General features: G+C 47.9%; 1 protein-coding gene across 2 annotated transcripts in view; it reads right to left on the bottom strand.

Annotated features, from left to right (window-relative positions):
* Positions 1-27,136, bottom strand: part of FES (FES proto-oncogene, tyrosine kinase) — a 474,871-nt gene that overhangs the window by 148,182 nt on the left and 299,553 nt on the right. For both annotated transcript variants that reach the window (XM_069625186.1, XM_069625187.1), the window contains exon 7: positions 18,887-19,006. In XM_069625186.1, the coding sequence (XP_069481287.1) occupies positions 18,887-19,006 (120 nt within the window). The remainder of the gene's footprint in view (positions 1-18,886; positions 19,007-27,136) is intronic.

Below are 27,136 nucleotides of genomic sequence, written 5' to 3'. Positions count from 1 at the left end.
CTGCTGACGCTGAGTTCGGCGAGGCTGCCTCATCCCAAAACATTCCCACCACCCCACTTACTATGCCAGTCCCGTCTGTGGTGGTTCAGACTCCATTTCCTCTAGCAGCCCCTGAGAGGTACCAGGGAGATCCTTTGAAATATCGCACTTTTATCAATCAGTGCAAACTACATTTCTTATGCCGTCCTCAGGCTTTCTCTGATCCAGTCTCCAAAGCGGCTTTTCTACTCTCCCATTTGTCGGGTGTAGCAGCCACATGGGCTAATCCGTTTTTGGAGAGCAATCATCCCGCCCTGTACGATTTCGAATTATTGACTCAAGAAATGGCTAAGGTTTTTGACACTAGATATAAAGCCCAATCCAGAGACATGGAGCTCTTAGATCTCACTCAAGGTCGATCTACTCTCATTGAGTATATTACCAAGTTTAATCAACTCGCCACCGAGACTTCATGGCCAGAGAATAAGAAGGCAGTGATCTATTATCGGGGTCTGTGTGGTTCCATGAAGGATGCTTTGTCTGTAGTGCCCTCCCTTCCCTCACTTTATCTTGATCTGGTAGATTTAACCTTGCAAATCGACGCCAGGCGGGCAGAACGTAAGGGGGAAGCAGGGATATCCCAGAGCTCACCTTCAACCTCATCTAGCACCTTACCTGAACCCATGCAGATCGGCGGGGTACGCAGTCCTATTACACATGCCGAACGGGAGCGCAGGAGGGCAGACAACGCTTGCTACTACTGCGGACTCAATGGGCACTTTGTAAAGGAGTGTCCCCGTCGACCAAGAAACAAAGCTCCGGGTTTTCCGAAGACTCGCCCTTGAGATCAGGGGTTGGGGCGAGTCCTATACCTAATACCTCTGATCTTGCTTTTGGTCCCGTTCGACCTGTGGTGGTGCAAGCTTCCTTAAACCTAGCCGCAGGAGTTTCCCATGCAATACAAATAGTGATCGACTCTGGTGCTACTGGTTGCTTTATAGACATAGCGCTAGCCAATGCTCTAAACTTACCTCTGGTCCAAAAGAAACACCCCGAACCAGTTCATGCAGTAGATGGGACGTCATTAACCTCTGCACCGATCTTACACCAGACAGCCCCTTTGGAACTAGTTATACAGGAAGTCCATAGAGAGACCATGTCCTTTGACCTCATAGCTAGACCTCAGTTTGGTGTTATCCTGGGCATTCCTTGGCTAAAGAGGCATAATCCTTTGATTAACTGGGGTACAGGTCAGGTACTCTTTGAATCCGAAACGTGTCAATACTACTGCCTGCTTGAGACACCTCAGGTTTCCAGTCCCGCAGACATCCTAGGGATAGTCGCTTCATTAGACATAGAAGACAGGTCCGATTCCCCAGACACACACATGATAGGGGCGGTCACAAATTACATACCTCCTGAGTATTATGGGTTTCGGGCAGTGTTTGACAAAGGCTCTGCAGAAGGCCTTCCTCCACATCGATCTTACGACTGCCCCATTGATTTAATCCCAGACGCCCCTATCCCAAAGGGGCGGATATACTCCTTAACTCAATCAGAGGAGCAAGTCCTTCAGGATTACATACAGCAGGCTCTGCGTTTAGGTCATATACGCCCATCGACCTCTCCAGCTGCAAGTCCCATCTTCTTTGTGCCAAAGAAGGAAGGGGATCTCCGTCCCTGCATTGATTACAGGCGTTTGAACGCCATCACAGTAAAGAATCGCTATCCTATTCCCCTTATTACCCCGTTGTTGGATAAACTTACTCATGCCACAATTTACACCAAATTGGATCTACGGGGTGCATACAATCTCATACGCATACGAGAGGGAGACGAATGGAAGACGGCTTTCTGCTCACGACAAGGGCTGTTTGAGTATACAGTCATGCCGTTTGGTCTCTGTAATGCTCCTGCTACGTTCCAGCGCTTCATGGACGACATATTTGGCGATATCCTGAACACATACGTAGTAGTGTATTTAGATGACATATTGGTCTTCTCTTCCTCTCTCGATGAACACATCAAACATGTCAAGGAAGTGTTGTTACGTCTGCAAGCCAATGCACTCTTTGCTAAACCTGAAAAGTGTATTTTCCATACCACTCAGGTTGAGTTCTTGGGGTTCCATATCTCTCCTGGAGGCCTCTCCATGAATCAGTCCAAAGTTCGGGCAATAAACGATTGGCCAATCCCGACCACACTCAAGCAATTACAGTCATTTTTGGGTTTTGCCAACTTTTACCGACGGTTCATAGCTGGGTTTTCTTCTATTGTAGCACCGCTCACTGCGCTCACTAGTCCTTCAGTCCCCTATGTCTGGTCCGAAAAACAACAATATGCTTTCGATTCTCTGAAATCTATGTTCACTACTGCTCCGGTGTTACAACACCCTGACCCTGAACTCCCGTTTGTCCTTGAGGCAGACGCATCCTCTTATGCACTTGGAGCTGTACTGTCCCAGCCATGTCCTGCCACTGGTCGGCTACATCCGGTGGCATTTCACTCTCGCAAGTTCACAACAAGTGAATTACACTACACAGTCACAGAAAAAGAACTATTGGCCATTAAGGACGCCTTACAGACCTGGAGACATCACCTTCTAGGAGCAAAACACCAGACGGTGGTGTTCTCAGACCATAAGAATCTCCAAGACCTTGCCTCCTTGAAATGTACCAATAGTCGACAAGTACGTTGGCATCTTTTCTTTGCCGCGTTTGACTTCGTGGTCAAACATAGACCTGGTGTAGGGCATGGGAAAGCAGACGCCCTGTCTCGGTCTCCTGGGGGGGAAGTTCTACCATCCTTCCCTGAAACCTTGTTGAGTGAGTCTCACGTAGTTTGTGTTTGCACACCATCACCTTCATTGCAGTCCACCATAAGACAATGGGTCTCCCGATATCCACAGTCACTAACAGAATGGGATCCCGTTATGCAGGATGGGCTGCCCTTTGTACATGGGAAGCTTTTCCTTCCCACGAGTGAAACCAGGAATTTGGCGTTGGAATGGTCTCATGATGCTGCCATTAATGGTCACCCCGGGCAGCATCGTACCCTGGAATTACTCAAACGATGGTGTTGGTGGCCGGCTATGAAACGAGACGTACAGAATTATGTCAATACCTGTCCAATCTGTGCTCAGGGCAAGTCACGTAGGGGCCGGCCTTTGGGTCTTCTTCTTCCTCTCCCGGTTCCTCCACGTCCCTGGCACACGGTCTCAATGGACTTAATTACTGATTTGCCACGCACACAGGGTTTCGATACTATATGGGTTGTAGTCGACTCCTATACCAAAATGGCTCGTTTTGTACCTTGTAAGGGAGTACCCTCAGCCCCGGTTTTGGCCAGGCATTTCTTTAAGTCTGTCTTCTGTCTCTTTGGCCTGCCTCATGTTTTGGTGTCCGATCGAGGCACACAGTTCACCTCTCGTTTCTGGCGGGCCCTCACCTCTCTGTTGGGTATTGATGCTCATTATTCCTCTGCTTGCCATCCAGAGAGTGACGGGCAGACTGAGAGGGTTAACCAGTCATTGGAACAATACCTACGTTGCCTAACGTTACAATATCAGGACACTTGGCTTAATTTATTGCATCTTGCCGAATTTGCTTATAACAACTCTTTGCATTCTGCTACTGGTTTTTCGCCATTCTTCGCTCTTTATGGCCAACATCCTCGTACTCTTCCTCTGCCAGATTACTCCTCTTCTGATACCCCCGCTGCCTCGGCCTGCGCTAGGGATTTAGTGTCGGTACATGACCAGACTTTGATCCATTTGCGTGAGGCCCAAACTTCCATGAAATCCACAGCTGACAGGAAGAGGGCGGATGCTCCTGCGTACAAGGTGGGGGACAGGGTTTGGCTCTCCGCTCGTCATTTACACATTCCTGGTTGTCACAAACTTCTCCCTCGCTTTGTGGGTCCTTACAAGGTGGCCAAGGTCGTGAATCCGGTGGCTATGCGTCTGGCGGTTCCTCCTGCTTGGCGAATCCACCCAGTTTTCCATGTCTCCCTGCTTAAGCCCTGCCCTGGTCCTACCCGATTAGTTGCCCCTCCTGCTCCGGTCTCTGTCTCTTCCCCTGATGTTTTTGAGGTCCAGGGAATACTGGGTTCCCGTATGCACAGGGGTGGGCTACAATATCTGGTGGATTGGCGGGGTTATGGCCCTGAAGATCGCTCCTGGGTTGCTGCTCAAGATGTTCACGCTTCTCGCCTGGTGGCCAAGTTTCATCGAGAGCATCCTTCCAGCCCACGCGGTCGTGGGCCTTTGAGGGGGGGCTCTGTCACGCCCTCTCACACGACCTTTTCCTCTTCACACCTCTCCTCCTCAGGCGCCTCTCGCCGTAGTATTTCCCATTCACACCACCAGCAGGGAAAACACGGCAGGCGGAATACCATGTTGGGCGGATCTGCCTCATTTCGCCCTTTTCCACGTTGGCGTCTGCCATGGCGCCTCTTGCACAGCCGGCAACGTCAGAATACCAGGAAGTGCCGGCAGCTCCAATCGCTGGCCACGTTGCGCTCCATGCAACGTACGCGAGCAGTCACGTGATTCGTCATGTGATACCGCTCGCCCCTTCAAAAGAAACCGGCAAACAAGTCTCTTTGCTTCACAGCTACTTCAACTTCTACGGAGGACTGTCACGCATTACCCTTGCTCTTGTTTGCTTCGACCTTGGAACTCATTTCGGATTTGCTATTGGATTACCCTTGGATTTTGGCGTGCTCTCTGATTTTCTGGACATCCGACCCCTGTTATACTCTGGACTTGCTCTTGGATTGCCCTTCTGTTTTGCAACCTTCGGATTGCTTCAAGCCTGGCTACAGATCTTGCCACACTCCACGAGGTACTGGGAAGGAGTGCCTATTACATCATTCCAGCTTGCCGTGGATTTCCTTGCGTAGGTTTTCTTCCTACATTCCAACTCTATTAGGTAAGCTGGTGTCACTGCATCCTGTTTAACTCTTTCTATCAATTGCCCATTGCCATTGTAGAGTATTTTCCTGATCATAACCTTTTGCCTTACAGTACTCAGGGGTCCTTCCGGCGTTCTCAATACCAGGCTGACGACAACACTCCTTCCTGTGGCCTCAAAGATTGCTCGGGCAGTGTTTATATTCTGCTCGAGCGGTACTTGGGGACGGAGGCATTTTATAACTGCACGACCATCAAGTCGGACCCATCAAGTTAGAACAACTAGTAGATGTCATCCAAGGCACTGGTTATTTGGTCATCTTTCATTTATATTGTTTATGCTTCGTTTTGATTGTTTAGTTGTTTGGTGTGAGGGCCAGTTTTGTGTATGCTCAGAGATTTCCCCGTTAGATCCCAGACAAGGCAGGGAATCCCCTGGTAGAGTAGGCTTAGTTGGGTTTTCTTTGCAATTCTTGTGTACAATAAAATGTCAAATACTGAGAAAACTACAAGCAGTTGCCTGCCTCGTATTACTGATCCCAGCACAATAACATCAAATGCCAACCAATGGTGTCTGGGGCAAGAAGAGCAAAGGGGGCTCTGCTCACTAAAGGACAGACAGTGCAATCAGAAACAAAGTGAAACACACAATAGACAACAGGGTAGGAGCAAATGCAGTCATGTGCATCAAAGTAGACCACTCAGACGCAAGAAAAGGGAGATGAACTAGTCAATGATGTTCAGTACAACTGGGTCAACAGACGATGTGCTATTCAATGATGTTCATTAAAAAAGGGTCAACAGATTATGTACTACCCAATGATGTTCAGTACAACAGGGTCAACTGATGATGTACTAGCCAATAATGTTCAGTACAACAGAGTCAACTGATGATGTACTAGCCAATGATGTTCAGTACAACAGAGTCAACTGATGATGTACTAGCCAATAATGTTCAGTACAACAGAGTCAACTGATGATGTACTAGCCAATGATGTTCAGTACAACAGAGTCAACTGGTGATGTACTAGCCAATAATGTTCAGTACAACAGAGTCAACTGATGATGTACTAGCCAATGATGTTCAGTACAACAGAGTCAACTGGTGATGTACTAGCCAATAATGTTCAGTACAACAGAGTCAACTGATGATGTACTAGCCAATGATGTTCAGTACAACAGAGTCAACTGGTGATGTACTAGCCAATGATGTTCAGTACAACAGAGTCAACTGATGATGTACTAGCCAATGATGTTCAGTACAACAGAGTCAACTGGTGATGTACTAGCCAATAATGTTCAGTACAACAGAGTCAACTGATGATGTACTAGCCAATGATGTTCAGTACAACAGAGTCAACTGATGATGTACTAGCCAATGATGTTCAGTACAACAGAGTCAACTGATGATGTACTAGCCAATGATGTTCAGTACAACAGAGTCAACTGATGATGTACTAGCCAATGATGTTCAGTACAACAGAGTCAACTGATGATGTACTAGCCAATGATGTTCAGTACAACAGAGTCAACTGATGATGTACTAGCCAATGACAATCAATACAGCATGAGCAAATGAGGGTGGTCCAACCAATGAAATTGATAAGAAGCAAATAACATGAAGTGCCACAAAACAACAAGGCTAAAAAATAGAAAATAAGATGCTCCTCTATTAACCATCACAATCCAGTATCATACAAGCAAAAGCAGCTGGCTAAACATATACAGTCCAGTGTAAAACAATCACAAATAGCTGAGTAAACAGATGCAGTGCAGTACAATGCAAGCAGCAATGGCTAGGTAAATAGATGCAGTCAAGTACAATGTCAGCACAAGTAGTTGAGTAAACAGAGGCAGTCCAGTACAATACAAGCACAACTGCCTTGGTAAGAAGATGGAGTCCAGTACAATACAACCACGACTGCCTTTGTAAGAAGATGGAGTCCAGTACAATACAAGCACAAGTAGTTGGGTAAAGAGATGCAGTCCAGTACAATACAAGCATAAGTAGCTGGGTAAAGAGATGCAGTCCAGTACAATGCAAGCACAAGTAGCTGGGTAAAGAGATGCAGTCCAGTAGAATGCAGGTGCAAGGAGATGGGTAAAGAGATGCCGTCCAGTACAATACAAGCACAAGTAGCTGGGTAAAGAGATGCAGTCAAGTAAAATGCAAGCACAAGTAGCTGGGTAAAGAGATGCAATCCAGTACAAATGAAACACAAGTAGTTGGGGGAAGAGATTCAATCCAGTACAATACAAGCAGAAGTAGCTGGGTAAACAGATTCAGTGCAGTACAATACAAGCACAAGTAGCTGGGTAAAGAGATGCAGTCAAGTACAATGCCAGCATGAGTAGCTGAGTAAACAGACGCAGTCCAATACAATAAAAGCACAACTGCCTTGGTAAGAAGATGGAATCCAGTACAATACAAGCACAAGTAATTGGGTAAAGAGATGCAGTAAAGCGAAATGCAAGCACACGTGGCTGGGTAAAGAGATGCAATCCAGTACAAATGAAACACAAGTAGTTGGGGGAAGAGATTCAGTCCAGTACAATACAAGCAGAAGTAGCTGGGTAAACAGATTCAGTGCAGTACAATACAAGCACAAGTATCTGGGTAAAGCAATGCAGTCAAGTACAATGCAAGCACAAGTAGCCAAGTAAAAAGATACAGGCCAGTTCAATGCAAGCACAAGTAGCTGGGTAAAGAGATGAAGCCGAATACAGTGGAAGTGCAAGGAGCTAGGTAAAGAGATGCAGTCCAGTACAATGCAAGCACGAGTAGCTGGGTAAAGCGATGCAGTCCAGTACAATGCAAGCACAAGTATCTGGGTAAAGAGATGCAGTCCAGTAGAATGCAGGTGCAAGGAGATGGGTAAAGAGATGCCGTCCAGTACAATGCAAGCAAAAGTAGCTGGGTAAAGAGATGCAGTCCAGTAGAATGCAGGTGCAAGGAGATGGGTAAAGAGATGCCGTCCAGTACAATGCAAGCAAAAGTAGCTGGGTTAAGATGCAGTCCAGTAGAATACAGGTGCAAGGAGATGGGTAAAGAGATGCCGTCCAGTACAATGCAAGCACGAGTAGCTGGATAAACAGATTCAGTGCAGTATAATGCAAGCACAAGTAGCTGGGTAAAGAGATGCAGTCCAGTACAATGCAGGTGCAAGGAGCTGGGTAAAGAGATGCTGTCCAGTACAATGCAAGCACAAGTAGCTGGGTAAAGAGATGCAATCCAGTACAAATGAAACACAAGTAGTTGGGGGAAGAGATTCAGTCCAGTACAATACAAGCAGAAGTAGCTGGGTAAACAGATTCAGTGCAGTACAATACAAGCACAAGTATCTGGGTAAAGCAATGCAGTCAAGTACAATGCAAGCACAAGTAGCCAAGTAAAAAGATATAGGCCAGTTCAATGCAAGCACAAGTAGCTGGGTAAAGAGATGAAGCCGAATACAGTGGAAGTGCAAGGAGCTGGGTAAAGAGATGCAGTCCAGTACAATGCAAGCACGAGTAGCTGGGTAAAAAGATGCAGTCCAGTACAATGCAAGCACACATAGCTGGGTAAAGAGATGCAGTCCAGTAGAATGCAGGTGCAAAGAGATGGGTAAAGAGATGCCGTCCAGTACAATGCAAGCAAAAGTAGCTGGGTAAAGAGATGCAGTCCAGTAGAATGCAGGTGCAAGGAGATGGGTAAAGAGATGCCGTCCAGTACAATGCAAGCAAAAGTAGCTGGGTAAAGAGATGCGGTCCAGTAGAATACAGGTGCAAGGAGATGGGTAAAGAGATGCCGTCCAGTACAATGCAAGCACAAGTAGCTGGGTAAACAGATTCAGTGCAGTATAATGCAAGCACAAGTAGCTGGGTAAAGAGATGCAATCCAGTACAATGCAGGTGCAAGGAGCTGGGTAAAGAGATGCTGTCCAGTACAATGCAGGCACAAGTAGCTGGGTAAAGAGATGCAGTCCAGTACAATGCAAGCACGAGTAGCTGGGTAAAGAGATGCAGTCCAGTACAATGCAAGCACAAGTAGCTGGGTAAAGAGATGCAGTCCAGTACAATGCAAGCACGAGTAGCTGGGTAAAGAGATGCAGTCCAGTACAATGCAAGCACAAGTAGCTGGGTAAAGAGATGCAGTCCAGTACAATGGAAGCACGAGTAGCTGGGTAAAGAGATGCAGTCCAGTAAAATGCAGGTGCAAGGAGCTGGGTAAAGAGATGCTGTCCAGTACAATGCAAGCACAAGTAGCTGGGTAAAGAGATGCAGTCCAGTACAATGCAAGCAGATGTAGCTGGGTAAACAGATTCAGTGCAGTACAATACAAGCACAAGTATCTGGGTAAAGCAATGCAGTCAAGTACAATGTAAGCACAAGTAGCCAAGTAAAAAGATACAGGCCAGTTCAATGCAAGCACAAGTAGCTGGGTAAAGAGATGCAGTCCAGTACAATGGAAGCACGAGTAGCTGGGTAAAGAGATGCAGTCCAGTAAAATGCAGGTGCAAGGAGCTGGGTAAAGAGATGCTGTCCAGTACAATGCAAGCACAAGTAGCTGGGTAAAGAGATGCAGTCCAGTACAATGCAAGCACGAGTAGCTGGGTAAACAGATTCAGTGCAGTATGATGCAAGCACAAGGAGCTGGGTAAAGAGATGCAGTCCAGTACAATGCAGGTTCAAGGAGCTGGGTAAAGAGATGCAGGCCAGTACAATGCAGGTGCAAGGAGCTGGGTAAAGAGATGCTGTCCTGTACAATGCAAGCACAAGGAGCTGGGTAAAGAGATGCAGTCCAGTAGAATGCAGGTGCAAGGAGATGGGTAAAGAGATGCCGTCGAGTACAATGCAAGCACAGGTAGCTGGGTAAAGAGATGCAGTCCAGTACAATGCAGGTGCAAGGAGCTGGGTAAAGAGATGCTGTCCAGTACAATGCAAGCACAAGTAGCTGGATAAACAGATTCAGTGCAGTATAATGCAAGCACAAGTAGCTGGGTAAAGAGATGCAGTCCAGTACAATGCAGGTGCAAGGAGCTGGGTAAAGAGATGCTGTCCAGTACAACGCAAGCACAAGTAGCTGGGTAAAGAGATGCAGTCAAGTACAATGCAAGCACAAGTAGCTGGGTAAAGAGATGCAATCCAGTACAAATGAAACACAAGTAGTTGGGGGAAGAGATTCAGTCCAGTACAATACAAGCAGATGTAGCTGGGTAAACAGATTCAGTGCAGTACAATACAAGCACAAGTATCTGGGTAAAGCAATGCAGTCAAGTACAATGTAAGCACAAGTAGCCAAGTAAAAAGATACAGGCCAGTTCAATGCAAGCACAAGTAGCTGGGTAAAGAGATGAAGCCGAATACAGTGGAAGTGCAAGGAGCTGGGTAAAGAGATGCAGTCCAGTACAATGCAAGGACGAGTAGCTGGGTAAAGAGATGCAGTCCAGTACAATGCAAGCACAAGTAGCTGGGTAAAGAGATGCAGTCCAGTAGAATGCAGGTGCAAGGAGATGGGTAAAGAGATGCCGTCCAGTAGAATGCAAGCAAAAGTAGCTGGGTAAAGAGATGCAGTCCAGTAGAATGCAGGTGCAAGGAGATGGGTAAAGAGATGCAGTCCAGTACAATGCAAGCAAAAGTAGCTGGGTAAAGAGATGCAGTCCAGTAGAATACAGGTGCAAGGAGATGGCTAAAGAGATGCCGTCCAGTACAATGCAAGCACAAGTAGCTGGGTAAACAGATTCAGTGCAGTATAATGCAAGCACAAGTAGCTGGGTAAAGAGATGCAGTCCAGTACAATGCAGGTGCAAGGAGCTGGGTAAAGAGATGCTGTCCAGTACAATGCAAGCACAAGTAGCTGGGTAAAGAGATGCAGTCAAGTACAATGCAAGCACAAGTAGCTGGGTAAAGAGTTGCAATCCAGTACAAATGAAACACAAGTAGTTGGGGGAAGATATTCAGTCCAGTACAATACAAGCAGAAGTAGCTGGGTAAACAGATTCAGTGCAGTACAATACAAGCACAGGTATCTGGGTAAAGCAATGCAGTCAAGTACAATGCAAGCACAAGTAGCCAAGTAAAAAGATACAGGCCAGTTCAATGCAAGCACAAGTAGCTGGGTAAAGAGATTAAGCCGAATACAGTGGAAGTGCAAGGAGCTGGGTAAAGAGATGCAGTCCAGTACAATGCAAGCACGAGTAGCTGGGTAAAAAGATGCAGTCCAGTACAATGCAAGCACAAGTAGCTGGGTAAAGAGATGCAGTCCAGTAGAATGCAGGTGCAAGGATATGGGTAAAGAGATGCCGTCCAGTACAATGCAAGCAAAAGTAGCTGGGTAAAGAGATGCAGTCCAGTAGAATGCAGGTGCAAGGAGATGGGTAAAGAGATGCCGTCCAGTACAATGCAAGCAAAAGTAGCTGGGTAAAGAGATGCGGTCCAGTAGAATACAGGTGCAAGGAGATGGGTAAAGAGATGCCGTCCAGTACAATGCAAGCACAAGTAGCTGGGTAAACAGATTCAGTGCAGTATAATGCAAGCACAAGTAGCTGGGTAAAGAGATGCAGTCCAGTACAATGCAGGTGCAAGGAGCTGGGTAAAGAGATGCTGTCAGTACAATGCAAGCACAAGTAGCTGGGTAAAGAGATGCAGTCAAGTACAATGCAAGCACAAGTAGCTGGGTAAAGAGATGCAATCCAGTACAAATGAAACACAAGTAGTTGGGGGAAGAGATTCAGTCCAGTACAATACAAGCAGAAGTAGCTGGGTAAACAGATTCAGTGCAGTACAATACAAGCACAAGTATCTGGGTAAAGCAATGCAGTCAAGTACAATGCAAGCACAAGTAGCCAAGTAAAAAGATACAGGCCAGTTCAATGCAAGCACAAGTAGCTGGGTAAAGAGACGAAGCCGAATACAGTGGAAGTGCAAGGAGCTGGGTAAATAGATGCAGTCCAGTACAATGCAAGCACAAGTAGCTGGGTAAAGAGATGCAGTCCAGTAGAATGCAGGTGCAAGGAGATGGGTAAAGAGATGCCGTCCAGTACAATGCAAGCAAAAGTAGCTGGGTAAAGAGATGCAGTCCAGTACAATGCAAGCACGAGTAGCTGGGTAAAGAGATGCAGTCCAGTACAATGCAAGCACAAGTAGCTGGGTAAAGAGATGCAGTCCAGTACAATGCAGGTGCAAGGAGCTGGGTAAAGAGATGCAGTCCAGTACAATGCAAGCACAAGTAGCTGGGTAAAGGGATGCAGTCCAGTACAATGCAAGCACGAGTAGCTGGGTAAAGAGATGCAGTCCAGTACAATGCAAGCACAAGTAGCTGGGTAAAGAGATGCAGTCCAGTACAATGGAAGCACGAGTAGCTGGGTAAAGAGATGCAGTCCAGTAAAATGCAGGTGTAAGAAGCTGGGTAAAGAGATGCTGTCCAGTACAATGCAAGCACAAGTAGCTGGGTAAAGAGATGCAGTCCAGTACAATGCAAGCACGAGTAGCTGGGTAAACAGATTCAGTGCAGTATGATGCAAGCACAAGGAGCTGGGTAAAGAGATGCAGTCCAGTACAATGCAGGTTCAAGGAGCTGGGTAAAGAGATGCAGGCCAGTACAATGCAGGTGCAAGGAGCTGGGTAAAGAGATGCTGTCCTGTACAAAGCAATCACAAGGAGCTGGGTAAAGAGATGCAGTCCAGTAGAATGCAGGTGCAAGGAGATGGGTAAAGAGATGCCGTCGAGTACAATGCAAGCACAAGTAGCTGGGTAAAGAGATGCAGTCCAGTACAATGCAGGTGCAAGGAGCTGGGTAAAGAGATGCTGTCCAGTACAATGCAAGCACAAGTAGCTGGGTAAAGAGATACAGTCCAGTACAATGCAAGCACAAGTAGCTGGGCAAAGAGATGCAATTCATTACAATGCAAGCACAAGTAGCTGGGTAAACAGATTCAGTGCAGTATAATGCAAGCACAAGGAGCTGGGTAAAGAGATGCAGTCCAGTACAATGCAGGTGCAAGGAGCTGGGTGAAGAGTTGCCGTCCAGTACAATGCAAGTGTCGCAGGTTTCCTTTTTTCTCACCTGTTTTTGCTGCCTTGCGGGATCCTTCGCCGGGGTTTTCTTCCGTGCTGTTCGGGTCTTGTATAAGCCCACTCGGCCGTCGTCGGATTCCAGGATTCGTTCAGCTTCTTCGTTCGGGACCACGGAACTCCAGGAAGACCAGGAAGGAAGGCCGCACACGAGAGCGGTCTGCGCGGAATGCGGATGGAATACAGGTACAAGGGGGAGGAAGGAGAAGGAGAAGGAAATGGTACGGGAAATTCGAGTAGCAACTAAGTTCCAGGAGCACGAACTGCGACGCACGTCTAGCCTCAGCTAACGATAGCGTTGAGACGAGTGGAGCCGCAGGGGCGTGGTTCCTTTATGGAACGTGCAGTATGGACGTAAAGGTCGATAGACCGTGTTCTGTGAATTCGGCCATGTTGTGTGTACTACAGCGAGTAACTCCCGACGTGCCAGGGACCAGGAGGACCAAAAGGGGCGTGATCGATGGATCATGACAGCATGCCCCATTCTAAAACTCGCTCCACCGGGTTTGCCTGGATGTATTAGATGGTACCGTCTGAGTAATCTGGTGGAGTTCAGGTTTGAGACGGGTTCCCAGGTACGTTCACTGGGTGGATAGCCCTTCCATTCCACCAGGTATTGAAGTTGTCCTTGCCTAAATCTGGAGTCACATATTCGAGAAACTTCATATTCTAACTGGTCATTGACAATCGCAGGACTGGGTCTAAGGTTAGTCCGGGTGGTTTGGATGTAAGGCTTCAATAGAGATTTGCGAAAAACTGGATGGATTTTCTTCCAGGAGTCTGGTAATTTAAGTCGAAAGGCCACAGGGTTAATGACTTATTTTATAGGAAAAGGGCCATAATATCGAGGAGCCAACTTATTCGGTCTGAGATGTCGGGGCAGTAGCTTCGAGGATAAGCATACTTTATCCCTTATGGAGTAAGAAGGCCCTGGTCCTAGAATCTGCATAGTGCTTAGTTTGGATCTGTGCCCTTTCTAGATGTTCCTTGGCTTCTTTCTGTATATTGATGAGTGTTTCAATCTAGGAGTCGACTGTTGGAACTGGAGTAGGATGTGGAAGGACTGAAGGTAATACCGCAGGGTGGAATCCATGGCTGCAACAAAAAGGGCTGGTTTTAACAGCCGAATGATCTGAATTGTTGTAGGCGAATTCTGCCACTGGTATTAGAAGCGACCAATCCTCCTGGACCTTAGTAGAGAAAGGTATTGGTCAAGGGTTTGATTTACTCGTTCTGTTACTCCATTGGTTTGGGGATGATATCCTGAGGAGAGGGCTCGTTGGATTCCTAGAATCCTGCAGAGGTGCTTCCAAAATTGAGAGATATACTGTGGTCCTCTGTCCGATATGATCTTGGAAGGAAGTCCATGCAGTCGGAAGATGTGTTCCAGGAAGATTCCAGCAAGTTCTGACGGGGATGGTAACTTATACAGAGGTGTAAAATGAGCCATATGAGTGAACAAGTCAATAGTGACCATGATAGTGGTGTACTCTCTAGATGGCGGTAATTCTACTATAAAGTCTGTAGCGATGACTTCCAAGGTCTCGTTGGTAGTGTAGGCTATAATAAGAGTCCTGCTTGTTTCTGGTTGTCATGTTTGTTTTGATTACAGACGGAACAGATTGAACGTACAGTTGAACGTCAGCCTTCATTCTGGGCCACCAGAATTGTCTTTGTATTAACGGAGGGTATTGGGAAATGCCACGATGCCCGGAGTGAAGGGTATCATGGCAGAGGTTTATAATCTTTTGTTGTAGTTTCTGTGTGGGAATGACCAGGTTGTTATTCTTAAACAAGTATCCGTCCTTGGTTCTCAGATCCCATTGATTCCTTTTTGAAAGACTCTTCCAGAGTTCCGAAGTCTGAGTTTGTATGCAAATGTATTCCAGGAGATTGTTTGCTTGAGCTATAAATATTGTGTGAGGAAACATCTTGGGATATGCCCGATCTCCCGGAGGTTCGTAGTCTGGATGTCGAGAGAGGGCGTCAGCTATTAGATTTTGTGTTCCGGAACCGTGGTGAATCTGGAACTGATACTGGGCAAAGAAGAAGGCCCACCGAGCTTGACGGCTATTCCTACATTCCAAGGCCTGCAGTACTTGTAGGTTTCGATGGTCTGTGTGGACCTGGACAGGATGTTTTGCTCCGAGGAGGAGATGACGCCACTCTGTGAAGGCTTGACGAATGGCTAGCAGTTACTTTTGCAAGACTGAGTAATGGGTTTCACTGGGAGTTAATGTCCGTGAAAGGTAAGCGATGGGGTGCTCCATCCTGTCCCCGAATAGCTGTTTGAGAATGGCTCCAATAGCGTAGCTGGAGGCATCTGTCTCCACTATGAATGGTTGGTTGACATCAGGTTGAGCCAGAATGGGGGCTTGTGCAAACTCAGTCTTCAACCGTTGGAAGGCTTCCTCTTGGGCTGTTGTCCAAAGGAAGGGAATGTCTTTCTTAACAGGGCAATGATTGGTTGGACTATCTCGGAAAAGGAAGGTATGAATTTCCTGTAGAAATTAGCCAAGCCCAGGAAAGACTGGATTTGTTTCACAGAGGTGGGACTTGGCCAGGATAATATAGCCTTAACCTTGGATTGATCCATTCTGATGCCTTCTGGACTTAGGACAAATCCTAGGTAGTGTATTGTAGAAGCATGGAAGATGCATTTCTCTGGCTTTGCCAGGAGTTTGTTTTCGCGTAGTTGTTGTAACACTGCTTTTACATGTTCTTCGTGCTTGGAAATGTCCTTGGAAAATATTAGGATGTCGTCCAAATAGACAATCACAAAAAGAAACAGCATGTCTGAGAACACCCTATCCATGAAGCGTTGGAATACCGTCGGGGCATTAGCAAGTCCAAAGGGCATGACCAAGTATTCATAATGGCCGAAGGGTGTTCTAAAGGCTGTTTTCCACTCGTCTCCTGCCCTAATACGACTCAGATGGTAGGCACCCCTGAGATCCAACTTGGTGAAAACAACTGCGCCCCTTACTGCCTCCAGAAGGTCCGAGATCAAGGGTAACGGATAGCGATCCTTAAGGGTGCATTGATTTAGACCTCGATAATCCAGACACGGTCTGAGTTCCTTGGTATCTTTCTTTGGGACAAAAAACAGTGAGGCCCCTGCTGGGGATTTAGAGGGTCGTATGGTGCCATTTGCAAGATTAGTATCCAGGTATTCTTGAAGGGCTTGCTTTTCAGGTTCGGACAAGATGAACATCCTTCCAAAGGGAATCACAACGGAAGGGTCCGTTTCTATAGCACAGTATTCTGGTCTATGGGGAGGTAACGCCTGGACAATGGCAGAAGAGAAGACATCAGAATATTCCTGGTATATCTCCAGGACCCGGATAATGTTTGAGACTGAGATTGTACCTTGTTGATTCGTAGGAAGTCCTTCTAATGGTGTCGGAGCGAGGTCTGACATTATGCAGTGGGACATACAAAATTCTGGGCCCAGGAACAAGGAACCCGCTGTCCAATTGATGTATGGATTGTGTTTTTGAAGCCAGGGCATTCCCAATACCATTGGGTAATGGGTCAACTTGATGATGTCAAATTTTATCCTTTCTTGGTTTATGGCAAGTTCGACGTCCTTGGTCTGAAGAGTTATGGGCCCTGAAGGAAGGGGCCTGCCATCAATAGCTTCTACAGGTTGCATAATAGTCCTGGATTCGTAAGGAATATGGTGTTTAAGAACCCATTCTTGGTCTATGAAAATCCCCATGGCTCCACAGTCCACCAGTGCCAGGATGGGGTACGTTTCCTTCTTGGATGGCGATAAAAAGGCCTGTAAAATCACCAAAGAATTTTGTCCAGGAGAGTTCAAGGATGGAATTGATGTGGAGCAGACATCTCTCTCCCGAACCTGTGCTCCATCTAGGATCGGGAGCTGGCGTTTCCCGAGCGCTGTGGGGGCACTATTGGGCACTCTCTTACTAAATGTTTGTCTGATGCACAATACATACACAACCCGGTATGGATCCTACACATTCTTTTTTGGGAGGATATGGGTCCACGGAATGCCCCTAGCTGCATAGGTTCAGGCTCATTACTGGAAGTGGAAATACCTTCGGAGCTCGAGGATCTTCCAATGGGGTTCTTCTGGGGTGGTAGCTTGCTTTTCTTTTTCTCTGCCTTTCTCTGCTGAATACAAAAGTCAATCTGTAGAGCGAGATCCATTAGGGCTTGATAAGAATCTGGGCGCGCCACTCTGGCTAGTTCATCCTTGATGTCTTCGTTTAGCCCCCTTCGAAATAGGGTAAAATAAGCTTCAGAGGACCAATCCGCTTCTTTAGCCAACTGTTTGAAGCGTGTGACATACGTGAGCATATCCTGGGACCCTTGTTGAAAGTCGAGTAGACGTTCCTGGGCACTGTAGACCTGCTCTGGGTGGTCAAACATGGTCTTAAGGGCCCGTATGAAGCCATCGTAATCATCCAGGAGAGTTAACCAGTGGGGTGGCCCAGGTCAAGGCATTGCCGGAAAGATGCAAAATAATAAAGCTCACCTTAGCCCTGGGCGTAGAAAAATAATAAGGCTTGAAAGTAAAGTGGACCAAACATGAGTCAAGGAATCCACGAAGGCTCTTTGCGGAACCATCATATTTATCAACAACGCCGCCCAGGATTACACTCTCTTTCGTAGCAGACTCACGGGACAATACCAATTGCTTTAAGGCGGCGTTCTCTGCCTTTAAATTTTGCACTTCGGTCGTCAGCTCTTACATGCCACGCATAAGGTCCTGGATGGCCGCTTCCATGTCTGTGTCGAATTCAATCAGGTGGCGTCTCAATCTGTCACAGGTTTTCTTTTTTCTCACCTGTTTTTGCTGCCTTGTGGGATCCTTCGCCGGGGTTTTCTTTCGTGCTGTTCGGGTCTTGTATAAGCCCGCTCGGCCGTTGTCGGATTCCAGGATTCGTTCAGCTTCTTCGTCCGGGACCACGGAACTCCAGGAAGACCAGGAAGGAAGGCCGCACACGAGAGCGGTCTGCGCGGAACGCGGATGGAATACAGGTACAAGGGGAAGGAAGGAGAAGGAAATGGTACGGGAAATTCGAGTAGCAACTCAGTTCCAGGAGCACGAACTGCGACGCATGTCTAGCCTCAGCTAATGATAGCGTGAGACGCGCAGAGCCGCAGGGGCGTGGCTCCTTTATGGAACGTGCAGCATGGACGTAAAGGTCGATAGACCGCGTTCTGTGAATTCGGCCATGTTGGGTGTACTACAGCAAGTAACCCCCGACGTGCCAGGGACCAGGAGGACCAAAAGGGGCGTGATCGATGGATCATGACAGCAAGCACAGTAGCTGGGTGAAGAGATGCCGTCCAGTACAATGCAATCACAAGTAGTGGGTGATCAGAAGCAGTCCATTACAATAAGAAACATGAGAAATAAGAGAAAAGCAGGATGTTCCAAAAACACGGAAGAATCCAGGCTAGAAAAGCAATAATTAAGAGCAGGAGGAAAGGAAATGGAATGAACCACAGACCCAAGACAAATCCCAGAGCAAAGAGGACAACATGAGGTGCTGAACAGGAACCCAGAACAGAGACTGGAGCAGCACTAAGAAAGGGTGATCAGTACAAGTGGACAAAGAGGAGAAGCACTTTGAAACACATTGTGTATAGGCACTATATAAATAAACTATCATATCATATCATACAATGTCCAACTGGGACCAAAACAAGAAGTGTCAACCAACGCCAACAAATGCAAACTCAAATTCTGATCCCCGGCAGTATAGTCATGGGTTTCAAAATGGAGTCCTGTAAAACTGTGGCAGGAGCAGCCACCCTTCCAACTGCGTGTGGCAATGGGGGAGGTCTGGGAGGATGGATGCATTTACATGAAATGTGCCAGTATGCTCTGCATGCCTTTACTATGAGCTCTGGATGAGCTACACCATTGTGTGTTAAGTGCCACATTGCTTCTCAACGTCTGCCTACCTGTGCTGGACGCTTTCGATGGTAAGGTCATTCAGTTGGAGTTCCCCTGCCTCCAGGTTTTCTGTTTCTTCCAATAAGGTGCTATCGAAGGTCACCACAGGCGGAGGGTCTACCAAAGACCTGGAACAGAGATGCAATGGTTGACATACCCAGCATTCCAAGGTGGGGATTAATATGCAAGACATGACCTGTTGATCCGAGATCAAACCAATGTGAAAAAAAAAAACACACACACACACACACTCACACACACACACACCCCCCCCCCCGAGTCATCTGAGGGCCAGGGGGCCAGGCTGGAGACATTTTCTACATCCAGCCAATTACAGCGGTTTTGTTTTTTTTCTATCCGCTTTTTCTTACTTAAGCTGTTTACATATGTTACTGTTAATTCATGTTTGCAGTACGCTTCTTATGTTTTGCCATTTCTGGTGCCCCGGAAACCCTGTGAATCAATGAGGGGATTCATTGCTATCTGCCTGTACCTTTTGGCAATCGAACCCTGCGTGCAGCCTATTTGTGCAGACTTTAGGCCTAGGTTTTGCAAGAGAAATGAGGAAAGTTATTGGCAGGAGTGGAAGAACCAAGACGGGAAATCTGACGTGCTGGAGAATTGAGATCAGAAGAAACCCTCCTCCGAGTGTCAATATTCTTCTAGGCGAAACATGAAGAGTACTCTGCCGAAAAACAGAGTCAAAATGCCCTCAATCACTCTCATGCGATTTTTGGTAAATAAAATACTTCGACTAAACAGAAAGACGGATATCTGTGATAATATGCTTGATATGTCCTTTAAAAAAAACCAAAGTAATCCATTTGGACCGGGGGGAGGGGCACCAGTATCAGGGTCCAAGGAGCAAATCACTTTTTAGTTACTGGAACTCTTGCTTATTACGGAATAACAACCCTCTGTGTCACGATGTCTCATCCTGCGAATCAGAGGGTTGTTTTTGGCAAACCTTCCAACTGCACCAATGCAAGTCAGATATCCTACACTAGAACACAATGTTCCTATTCTCCTCTGTTAGACTGAGCACACATTTTGCTGCTATGCAAGAAAGAGTATCTCACAAACACTGGCGCAATCAATATGAGACGGTGTTCACTTGCCCAGGCCTGCTGGACTTTCCATCGTCAACTATAAAAGCAATGCACAGACACATACTACTGTCAAGTGATGACCTGCCCCAGAAACTCGATTGCCATTACCGCCACATGGTCATCAAGTTACCACAGGATTACAAGGGGTGCAGGGTGGTGGAATTCCACATTTTTGGGGTCCATAGTATTTTTTTAGGGGATTTGTGTTGGATTGACTTTTGGCGGGTTTACCATGCATTAATTCCGACAGTACTAAATCCACCAAAACCTATAGTTTGGTGGCGCAGGAAAAACGGTAGCATTTCCGTTACTGCGCAAGAAGGTGACGGCAATGGAATTACCAGCACTTTTTCCTTGCACTGCCAAACTTGCACTGAGTACTAGACTACCTGTACCTCAAGGACTGCTGGAGGTAAAGAGGCTCCCAAGGGGAAAAACCTGCTCCCCGTACATCAAGAGAACCACCAGGCACTACACCTAAGAGAATGGACCTGCACGGGTGATAAAGATAACAAGAATGGTGCTGGGCATGGTCGCATTGCAAGTCCCGCCCAGGCTGGTCAGCGGTGGTCATCAGCGGTCAGTGGTGGTCAGCAGCGGTCAGTGGTGGTCAGTGGCGGTCAGTGGAGAAGGAGTAAAGGAGCCGACCCACACAATGACTGAGAGGTACTGGGAGAATAGCTGGTGTTTCACAAACACCAGACCATAGTTGAGGTTCAGGAACCATATAGGAGGAGCCAGATCACAGAGCGAGGTAGAGTAGGGGAGCAGTGCAAGACAAAGATCTTAGAGGCAACAGCCTCAACACAGAAGATGGACCAGTCCAGAGGCAACCAACCTAGCGTTCAACTGAGGAGAAGACCTAAGCCAGAGAGATAGTGATAGAGAAGACGGTGGCAAAGGGGCAAAGGGGACGGAGGTGAGGAAAAAGTCCCACAGGCACAGAAGCTAATCACAGCTTTAAGGAAGGGTCCACTCGCCAAGAGGCATCAAACCAAGGCCACACTGTACGGCCTACTCGTTAGAACAGTCCGGGAAGGTGCAAGAGGAGCCAACCCAACTATTCCATTTAATCTTAACAAAGAGCTTTCAGCCACTCTACCTTTTGTGCGGCAGAGGGCAAGAGAAAGAGGCTCCATTCTGGGAGCCTGAAGCAGTCCTCAAGAAAGAGAGTGCTGACCCTGTGTACTCTGGCAGAGAGCGTGAGACTAAAGCACTTCACCCTGGGAGGCAAACAACTCGCCAAGGGTCGAGAAACCAAGAAAGAGGACTAAGACATTACACTCTGAGAGTAAACCTATCATAGGACTGACCCACCCTGAGAATTGTGTGTTATATAAATACAAGTTTGAACTTAAATTTTGTGTTAGAATATTATTTTGGATACCACATCACAGTACCCACATAGTGAAACAAGTGCACCACAACACTGAGTTCTAGAGCGCTGTTCTTCGGTTAAAAATGGCACATGCATCAGATAATAATAATAATGTATTTCTTATATAGCGCTATACACACCCCCACAGGCCTCAGAGCACTGAAATAACAGAAGACAACATTACCCCACACAGTGGTACTCAATTTATTATTGGCCTCGGAAAGATGAGTTCACCCAGCCCGAAATCAAACCTGTCACAACAGGCTGCACACAGATATCAGGGGGGAGCGCTTAGCTCACTGTGCTATCTGACCAGCTCTAAATAGACTAACTGAGCGTGCATGTGTTATACAGTGTTTGTGAAGATGCAGAGCACACTTTCTGCATTATAAATATTACTAGAAAAAAGAATTTGCATTGAGCGCTTTGAGGGGTCAGAAATGAAAGCCGGACACAATTCTGTCATGATTTGGTTAAAGGTTTTTTAAAACATAAACGGGTTGGGAAAATGCCTCGTTGACCCTGCTCTAAGAGGAATTGCGTACCTAAAACCAAAAACTATGGATATGTCTGTGTCAAGATGTCAGAAATCCAAACCGTCCTCGTGTCCAAACTTTCTATCCCGACCCTCACATTACACACCAAATAATAAAGTGAGAAGGGAAATGCCTTTAACCTGGTGTTTGCAAAAAGTATTGGTAAATGAAAATAGAACAGCTCCAACATAAAGGTTCTCCAAGGTAATAGAACCTTAGTTCCAGAGGGTGGTTCCCCTACCCTGGATTCTTCAATGGTACAGCAATGTTTATTGGTCTAACAGTTCATCTTCGGTCCCCTTGGTGCTCACGTGCCTTAGCTTTGCTGCCCGCTTTCCACTTTCACTGCTTTGATATCTCTTTGGCTTGTTTTGTGGATCCGCTCCTGCATGCCGGCTTTCCTTCAGGTCCCGATGAGGATAGCGTTGCTTCCAGCTGCTTTACACCCAGGAATCTTCCTGTGGTGCCTGGCGTCTCTGTAGCACATCCTGCTCGCGCAACGCTACTTTCCCTTTCTGCTGGCGAGCCCCTTTGCTCCGCCACAGCGGCTCCTGCCTCCAGCTTCCACACGCCTCCCGGGCGATGCAACGTCTTATCCTCAACAGTTGCTGCTGAGAAGACCAGCCCTCTCACACAATCAAAGTCCTTCAGACATCTTCCCAAACACATCAATGGACTTCACCGCACTTGGGCAAAGAACCAGACTTTCTGGAGTTTCCCCCTCAGTGAGGGAGACTGAAGTCTCTTCTGGGCTGTGCACTCTGCTGATGCAGAGGGGTTCCCCTTCTTCCTGGAGGGGGTAGACTGGTCTCCTTGACACCCCTTGTGCCTTCCAGCTCACCAGAGGCAGTTGGGAGGTAAGAGTTCCCCCTTGCTTCTCTTGACACAGCAGCAAACAACCCTTCCTTCTCCAGCACAGGATTCCTGGAGCCAGGTCCTCCGTGGAGGACCTCTCTTACACTTCCTGAGTCTTTCCTCCTTTCTATAAAGGCTCTGGCCAATAGGATTTGGGGAAGGGCTAGACGGCTGACAATGAGAAGTGATCATCATTACTCCCCGCCTCTTCCTCGTCCCAGTGTTGTGGGAATCATAGTTCCTTTTTGAGAATACTGTACAAATGTTTGCAATAGGCTATAAAGGCAAACTAGATTTGGAAGAGGAGTGTGTGAAACTGGAAAACATGTCTTTCATAATTGTATAAGACCAATTAGCGGAGAGTTGGCATTTGGGATGTGACTAAAGGTTGCCACTATTCTCCATGGGTGAAAGAGACCACAATGGACCATTAGATTGTTGCAAATGGAGGATTCCTCCTGAAAGCTGAACGGAAGATACCGCGTCCCACCCGAGGAAGCCAGGGTATCTCCCCAGAGGTGTTCTCGTCCCAGATGCGATCCTCCCTCATACAGCCACCCCGGGGTTCAGGATCAGGTAGTGACTGCCATCCCCTGGCCACATGGGAGGAGATAAACTAATAAAATGCAGCTTCTGTCTGAGTTGTGTAATAAATATGCCCAGAGCTTGAGCAACACGAATCAAGCTGTCCCCTGCTGCACACATGAGTTTGTTGAGATTCATGCATCCCATGCAACAGCACCAGAGCTTCATGCATGCTATGCGACAGCACCAGAGCTTCATGCATGCCATGCGACAGCACCAGAGCATCATGCATCCCAATGCGACAGCACCAGAGCATCATGCATCCCATGTGACAGCACCAGAACTTCATCTATCCCATGCGATAGCACCAGAGCTTCATGCAACCCATGCGACAGCACCAGAGCATCATGCATCCCATGCGACAGCACCAGAGCATCATGCATCCCATGTGACAGCACCAGAGCATCATGCATCCCGTGTGACAGCACCAGAGCATCATGCATCCCGTGCGACAGCACCAGAGCATCATGCATCCCATGCAGCAGCACCATAGCATCATGCATCCCCGAAAGCACCTGAGCATCATGCATCCCATGCAACAGCACCAGAGCATCATGAGCATCATGCATCCCAATGCGACAGCACCAGAGCTTCATGCATCCCATGTGATAGCACCAGAGCATCATGCATCCCATGTGACAGCACCAGAGCTTCATGCATCCCATGCGACAGCACCAGAGCATCATGCATCCCATGTGACAGCACCAGAGCTTCATGCATCCCATGTGACAGCACCAGAGCTTCATGCATCCCATGTGATAGCACCAGAGCTTCATGCATCCCATGTGACAGCACCAGAGCATCATGCATCCCATGTGACAGCACCAGAGCTTCATGCATCCCAATGCGACAGCACCTGAGCATCATGCATCCCAATTCGACAGCACCAGATCATCATGCATCCCATGTGACAGCACCAGGGCTTCATGCATCCCATGCAACAGCACCAGAGCTTCGTCTATCCCATGCGACAGCACCAGAGCATCATGCATCCCATGCAACAGCACCAGAGCTTCATCTATCCCATGTGACAGCACCAGAGCTTCATGCATCCCATGCGACAGCACCTGAGCATCATGCATCCCATGTGATAGCACCAGAGCATCATGCATCCCATGTGACAGCACCAGAGCTTCATGCATCCCATGTCATAGCACCAGAGCTTCATGCATCCCATGCGACAGCACCAGAGCATCATGCATCCCATTTGACAGCACCAGAGCTTCATGCATCTCATGTGATAGCACCAGAGCATCATGCATCCCATGCGACAGCACCAGAGCATCATGCATCCCATGTGACAGCACCAGAGCTTCATGCATCCCATGTGATAGCACCAGAGCTTCATGCATCCCATGCGACAGCACCAGAGCATCATGTTCCCATGTGACAGCACCAGAGCTTCATGCATCCCATGTGATAGCACCAGAGCATCATGCATCCCATGCGACAGCACCAGAGCATCATGCATCCCATGCGACAGCACCAGAGCATCATGCATCCCATGCGACAGCACCAGAGCTTCATGCATCCCATGTGACAGCACCAGAGCTTCATGCATCCCATGTGACAGCACCATAGCATCATGCATCCCATGCGACAGCACCAGAGCATCATGCATCCCGTGCGACAGCACCAGAGCTTCATGCATCCCATGTGACAGCACCAGAGCTTCATGCATCCCATGTGATAGCACCAGAGCGTCTAGGTTATTTTGACCATGCTATGGAAAGCCATGGAAGAAGACAGAGTTTATCCAGAAGAACTGGGAGGCCTTAATGGGGCATTAATGCTGCAAAGGTCCATTACAGGTGATCTCTCACTAATGTGGGTCAGCAGGATGGACGATCAGGAAAGCAACTGATAATGTGGGTTGCAAGGTTCAATGTGTAGCTCTTCAAAGAGTTGTCAGGAAAACCTCCTAACATAGACCCTCCTGTGCAGAGATCCTCCATGCAGAGATCTTCCTGTGTCTCAATCCTCACAGAGATCTTCCTGTATGGAGACCCTCCTGTGCAGAGATCCTCCTATGCAGAGATCCTCCCATGCACAGATCAATGCAGAGATCCTCCTGTGCGGAGATCTTCTTATGTAGAGAGCCTCCCATGCAGAGATCTTCCTTTGCAGAGATCCTCCATGCAGAGAGCCTCCTGTGCACAGATCCTCGCAGAATTCCTCACATGCACAGATCCTCCTATGTAGAGCTCCTTCTGTGCAGAGACCCTGCCATGCAGGGATCTTCCTGTGCAGAGATCCTCCCCTGCAGAGATCCTCCCATGCACAGATCAATGCAGAGATCCTCCCATAGATCCTCCTATGTAGGGATGCTTCCATGCAGATATCCTCCCATGCATAGATCAATGCAGAGATCTTCCCATGCAGAGATCCTCCTATGTAGGGATCCTTCCATGCAGAGATCCTCCCATGCACAGATTAATGCACAGATCCTCCCGTGCAGAGATCCTCCTGTGCAGAGATCCTCCCATGGACAGATCAATTCAGAGATCCTCCTGTGCGGAGATCTTCTTATGTAGAGATCCTCCCATGCAGAGATCTTCCTGTGCAGAGATCCTCCATGCAGAGAGCCTCCTGTGCACAGATCCTCGCAGAATTCTTCCCATGCACAGATCCACCTATGTAGAGCTCCTCCTGTGCAGAGATCCTTCTGTGCAGAGACCCTGTCATGCACAGATCAATGCAGAGATCCTCCCATGCAGAGATCCTCCTATGTAGGGATCCTTCCATGCAGATATCCTCCCATGCACAGATCAATGCAGAGATCCTCCCATGCAGAGATCCTCCTATGTAGGGATCCTTCCATGCAGAGATCTTCCCATGCTGAGATCCTCCCATGCAGAGGCCCTTCCATGCAGAGATCTTCCTGTGCCGAGATCATCCCATGCAGAGATCCTCCCATGCAGAGACCCTCTCATGCCGAGATCCTCCCATGCTGAGATCCTCCCATGCAGAGGCCCTTCCATGGAGAGATCTTCCTATGCAGAGATCCACCCATGCAGAGATCCTCCCATGCAGAAATCCTCAATGCAGCGTTACTCCCGTGCACAGATTAATGCAGAGATCCTCCTGTGCAGAGTTCCTCCTATGTAGAGGTCCTCCTGTGCAGAGATCCTCCCGTGCAGAGACCCTCCCGTGCAGAGATCCTCCATGCAGAGATTGTGCTGTGCACAGATCCATGCAGAGATCCTCTCGTGCAGAGATCTTCTTATGTGGAGATCCTCCTGTGCAGAGATCCTCCCATACAGAGACCCTCCCATGCAGAGATCCTCCTATGTAGGTATCCACCCATGCACAGATCAATGCACAGATCCTCCCGTGCGGAGATCCTCCTATGTAGGGGTCCTCCCATGCAAAGATTCTGCCATGCAGAGCTCCTCCCATGCAGAGTTCCTCCTATGTAGAGATCCTCCTGTGCAGAGATCCTCCCGTGCAGAGACCCTCCCATGCAGAGATCCTCCATGCAGAGATTGTGCTGTGCACAGATCCATGCAGATTTCCTTCTGTGCAGAGATCCTTCCTTGCAGAGATCCTCCCTTGCAGAGACCCTCTTGTGCAGAGAGTCTCCCATGCAGAGATCTTCCCATGCAGAGATCCTCCCTTGCAGAGATCCTCCCTTGCAGAGATCCTCCAGTGCAGAGTTCCTTCTGTGCAGGGATCGTCCCGTGCAGAGACCCTCCCTTGCAGAGTTCCTCCCTTGCAGAGTTCCTCCAGTGCAGAGTTCCTCCAGTGCAGAGATCCTCCTGTGCAGAGACCCTCTTGTGCAGAGAGTCTCCTGTG

Source organism: Ambystoma mexicanum, chromosome 11 (genome assembly GCF_040938575.1).
Source record: "Ambystoma mexicanum isolate Mex_15411 chromosome 11, UKY_AmexF1_1, whole genome shotgun sequence".
NCBI classification, from domain to species: Eukaryota; Metazoa; Chordata; class Amphibia; order Caudata; family Ambystomatidae; genus Ambystoma; species Ambystoma mexicanum.
This window is presented reverse-complemented; position numbering and strand designations above follow the sequence as displayed.